Here is a 3,735-nt window from a genome sequence, read left to right as displayed (position 1 = left end):
GTTCGCCTTTAGGGTTTCCCTTCCCACACTTTTCCTCTGCCATTTTTTTAATCAGTATACACCTTCTCAACACTATATCACATATATTGAGACAAGTCTCTATTTCTCTGTCATATCTTCTCCATCTTAGTGGGAGGCGCAGGCACCTTCAATCAACGAGGAGTACGTCCTGACAGATTCATTCCATTTAAATCCTATTGAGCTGGAGTCTTGAGACACCCTCTGTCATAGCGATCAATCTATCTATCCGGGTATTCATTGATGCTGCATGATAACTGTCATATATATATGCCAGAGGCACAAGATAAGAACCTATCACGAGAGCATTAGTGTAATATCGTTACTCTGGTAGCGATTAGCAAAACCCTGGTATCTATCCATAGGAAATCATGGTGATGGCGGATCAATTAAGGGTATCAGGCAGTGATGGTAGTTGGCGGACGTCAAGGGGCCTTGAAACACTGTTTGATTGTGTTCAATTGTCCAGTTTCAGCTCTCCGCTGAAACCGGGCGCATGCCAGAAATTGGCCAGGAGAGGAGTTACACTGTGCATGTCGTCTCGTCAGTAAGTCGACAAATCGAAGTACCTCATGGAGTTCGATCAGGAGCTGACTGTCATTACCTCGTACACCCACTCAGGACGGTGTGTGCATCCGTGCCCTCCTCACTGGCCTCAAGACTCCTCTTGATATCCGACAACTCCGTCGACCATTGAAAGTACCGCTCTCGACCGGTCGACCCCTGATCGACATGGGTCGCTGTTGCACCATTCGTAAACCACGAGAAGAGGCCCGACTTGGATGCGACTTTGGCGGCTCCATTATTGAGATTATTATTATTACCATCACCGGCGTGTTCGGCTTCACCATCGTCATGGGTCACCTCTGCGTATAAGCTTCCTTTCGTCCAACGGTTGGGCAAAGCGCGTGTATAGCGGATGGGTCGGCTCTCTACATCGGCCCGCATGGGTACGTTCAGGTTGTAGAGCTCCACGCGCTCATCCCAGTTGCGGTACAAATGTTCGATAAGACGCACAGACAGTCTCGATGCCGCTTTGATGACTTCGGGGTCTTGCTCCTCCTTGCTCCCGAACGACAATGCGATGCCCCGCTTCCCGCACGTGGCCGCTTCCAGGGCACCGCCAACTGTGCCAGACGAGAGATTGTAGATTGTCGATGCGTTGCGACCGTGGTTGGGACCGGAGACCACCAGGTCAATTGGGCCTCGGTCTGTAAATAGATTATAGATACCAAGCTGTGTGCAGCTGGCGGGCGTGCCGTTGCTGACAACCACCCAGTCATTGTCTCTTGACCTCACGGGCGCCTGCTGCTGCTGGTTGTCCTCCTTGGCCTCTGAGGCATTCTGAGAAACTTCATGGTTGTTAACGGAGGAATCCCAGGTCCCGTCCTCGCGAAACGAGTCCGGATGCACGTATGACGCTTTGAGGGAGGCCCCGATTATGTGAGCTTTCCCGATCCAGGATCGCGATTCGGCGGGGACGGCGACGGAGACCCGGTGGCCAGCATCTTGCAGGGCGTCCACGAACGGCCGGACATACGGAGAGAGCTTCTTCGATGGGGGGCCATCGTCATTCACCACCTGTGGGTTAAGTAGGGAATTGGTGGTCAGTTCACTTTTGGCAGGCCATTGTAGAATCCACGCTCAGAGGGGAGAGTTTTGGCGATTGTCTTGGAGAGAACCGAAAGAGGGACATCCGCCAAGGGGCCTTTGTCGCCGCCGCTCAATGGCGGACAGCAGCACATGCCACGAGCGCCAAAGAGAGCACTTACAAGGATATGCATGGCGAACTCTACTGGGGCTGATCAGCACTGGCTGTGGGAGGCGAGGGCAGCTGGTCGACCAGGACAGTAAATTAAGGAGATAGTAACAATCAAGGCAAAACAATTCACGAGGTTCGTCGCCGGGTTTCCCAGCTTGTTTGCAAGGTGATCTCTCTCTGCTTTCCATTCACCCTTTGCGGGCCATCAGTTAAATAGAAATGCCTGTACTGGTCCATGTCCGGATTTGCATCTTCACCGGGTGATCAAACAGCCAACCCGCCATCGATGAGGTCGGGGAAAATGGGAACGTCCAGCCAGCTAGATAAATGAGAGCTGTTTACCCAAGGTAATCTGGACGGACGGAAGGAACCCGACTTGCTGGATTCTGGCAGAACGCTGGTCCGGTGAAGCTGGAATAGGAAAAACGGTTATTCGAGGTCTGGGTGTTTGGTATCTGACATACGGTTACAGGCGGTTTCGCGCTGCCAACAGTGGCCAGCGGCGGTATGGAACGGAACCAGACGGTAATCTGTGACAACCCGGAAAGGTTCTCCGGTGAGCTGAGAACGAACGATACTGTATACCCCGCACAGAGAGGCTGCGTGCACCACACGCTGGAGGAACGTGCTCCGATCGTTTCTTCCGTCTCGATATGGAGCCTCAGGCATGCAATGTTCAGGATGAAACCCTAACTCGCAACAATCATGATCGTGTCCAGGACTCCAAATCGAGCTATCTGCGATGCAAGAACGAGATCGCTTGGCAGATGGTGGATCCTTTCACTAGCGCGGGCCTGGCACAGGCTCAGCGTATGAGCGACGACTCCCAAGCGGTGAGGCCATCCTCGTGCCACGGTGCCACGCCACCGTTCCTCCTTTCTGCGCCTCAGGAACCCGTGAGTCAACCCCTCTGCCTTGTCGGACGATATACTCGTTGCTAAGTGTATTATCAAACAGATTCGCAATCCACTAATCACTGTCATCCTCCTCCTCCTCGTCGTGATACCACCGCCCTTGGTGGTTGCGAACCCGGAGGTCCTCACGTCCCCTTAATCTCGACGAGTAAATTTTTTTAAACTTTCTTTCCGGTACCTGATCCCAACTTTCTCCCATTGAGCCTTTGGTCCATCACTGTGCAGTGCATCGACTCCTAATAATCACACAGCGTGCGAGCCTTGGTTGAGTGTGAGCGCCCACTGTGTTGGTGGGCTGTCCTGGGCTGAGATCCGACTACGGAGCACGACAGTCATCATCATCTATCTACAGCAGCGATCTGACCAAGCCATCCTACCCCAGTAAGCCTTCGCTCCTTCAGCGGGCCGTTCTGAGTGGCCGGCACAACGTTTAGATCACCACCCAATTTCTAAGCTGCAAAACCTTTTTGGTGGGGAACACGCGCCCGACGCTGAGCCCCCCAAGCCCCCCCCCCCCCACTCGAAAATGGACGTGGCACAGCTGACACCCGTCACATTGTTGAACCAACCCGCCGCCTGGTTGGTGTTGTCCACAAAACCACATGTCGTCCCAGCGGTCGCGAATTGGCGGTTAGTGTTGGTCGGACCAGGATGTTCGGCATACTGTTTCGTCCACAAGTCAGCCGGCCACTCCTCACGCATTGGATTCAAAAGAGATCATGAAGGCTTACGTAGGAGTCAAAAAAGGCAAAGTTCTGGGCAATCTCGACCAATGTGGCGGTCTTCTTCTCGTCGTAGGCCTTGATCACAAAAGACGCCTGACCAGGGGTCCCCTGGTATTTCTCGGACTGACGCTCGATGAACCCTCCCATATTCGGGACCGAGTCCTTGGTCGGGTTCCAAGTCCGGTAGATCTCGTAGGAGGTGCCTGCGAAGTTGTGGTCTGGGTCCCTCAAAGGCACCTCTCCCTCGTATGGTTCCGCGCAGATCAAGATAGGCTCTCCCCACACGGTCCAGTTGGGGTTGGTGTACTCGTTGCAG

General features: G+C 53.7%; 11 protein-coding genes across 11 annotated transcripts; 3 read left to right on the top strand and 8 right to left on the bottom strand.

Annotated features, from left to right (window-relative positions):
- Positions 1-612: 612 nt before the first annotated feature.
- On the top strand, positions 613-894 carry T310_8057 (uncharacterized protein; the record flags this gene model as incomplete). The annotated part of the gene is made up of 1 exon (XM_013469169.1): positions 613-894. The coding sequence occupies one exon, from the start codon at positions 613-615 to the stop codon at positions 892-894; it is 282 nt and encodes a 93-aa protein (XP_013324623.1).
- On the bottom strand, positions 619-1,662 carry T310_8054 (Acid phosphatase; the record flags this gene model as incomplete). The annotated part of the gene is made up of 1 exon (XM_013469168.1): positions 619-1,662. A coding segment is annotated over one exon (1,044 nt), but the record flags the coding sequence as incomplete, so codon positions are not given.
- T310_8053 (uncharacterized protein) lies at positions 1,466-1,885 on the top strand (the record flags this gene model as incomplete). The annotated part of the gene is made up of 1 exon (XM_013469167.1): positions 1,466-1,885. A coding segment is annotated over one exon (420 nt), but the record flags the coding sequence as incomplete, so codon positions are not given.
- T310_8052 (uncharacterized protein) lies at positions 1,663-1,968 on the bottom strand (the record flags this gene model as incomplete). The annotated part of the gene is made up of 1 exon (XM_013469166.1): positions 1,663-1,968. The coding sequence occupies one exon, from the start codon at positions 1,966-1,968 to the stop codon at positions 1,663-1,665; it is 306 nt and encodes a 101-aa protein (XP_013324620.1).
- Positions 1,969-2,118: 150 nt separating this feature from the next.
- On the bottom strand, positions 2,119-2,469 carry T310_8051 (uncharacterized protein; the record flags this gene model as incomplete). The annotated part of the gene is made up of 1 exon (XM_013469165.1): positions 2,119-2,469. A coding segment is annotated over one exon (351 nt), but the record flags the coding sequence as incomplete, so codon positions are not given.
- T310_8050 (uncharacterized protein) lies at positions 2,210-2,560 on the bottom strand (the record flags this gene model as incomplete). Its single annotated transcript, XM_013469164.1, has 1 exon — positions 2,210-2,560. A coding segment is annotated over one exon (351 nt), but the record flags the coding sequence as incomplete, so codon positions are not given.
- On the top strand, positions 2,341-2,721 carry T310_8049 (uncharacterized protein; the record flags this gene model as incomplete). Its single annotated transcript, XM_013469163.1, has 1 exon — positions 2,341-2,721. A coding segment is annotated over one exon (381 nt), but the record flags the coding sequence as incomplete, so codon positions are not given.
- T310_8048 (uncharacterized protein) lies at positions 2,470-2,829 on the bottom strand (the record flags this gene model as incomplete). The annotated part of the gene is made up of 1 exon (XM_013469162.1): positions 2,470-2,829. A coding segment is annotated over one exon (360 nt), but the record flags the coding sequence as incomplete, so codon positions are not given.
- Positions 2,830-3,129: 300 nt separating this feature from the next.
- T310_8047 (PLC-D group protein Nfis6) lies at positions 3,130-3,411 on the bottom strand (the record flags this gene model as incomplete). The annotated part of the gene is made up of 1 exon (XM_013469161.1): positions 3,130-3,411. A coding segment is annotated over one exon (282 nt), but the record flags the coding sequence as incomplete, so codon positions are not given.
- On the bottom strand, positions 3,402-3,735 carry T310_8044 (PLC-D group protein Nfis6; the record flags this gene model as incomplete). Its single annotated transcript, XM_013469160.1, has 1 exon — positions 3,402-3,735. A coding segment is annotated over one exon (334 nt), but the record flags the coding sequence as incomplete, so codon positions are not given.
- Positions 3,433-3,735, bottom strand: T310_8043 (uncharacterized protein; the record flags this gene model as incomplete). The annotated part of the gene is made up of 1 exon (XM_013469159.1): positions 3,433-3,735. The coding sequence occupies one exon, from the start codon at positions 3,733-3,735 to the stop codon at positions 3,433-3,435; it is 303 nt and encodes a 100-aa protein (XP_013324613.1).

This window comes from Rasamsonia emersonii, assembly GCF_000968595.1.
Source record: "Rasamsonia emersonii CBS 393.64 chromosome Unknown ctg1118621760643, whole genome shotgun sequence".
In the NCBI taxonomy this organism is placed as follows: Eukaryota; Fungi; Ascomycota; class Eurotiomycetes; order Eurotiales; family Trichocomaceae; genus Rasamsonia; species Rasamsonia emersonii.
This window is presented reverse-complemented; position numbering and strand designations above follow the sequence as displayed.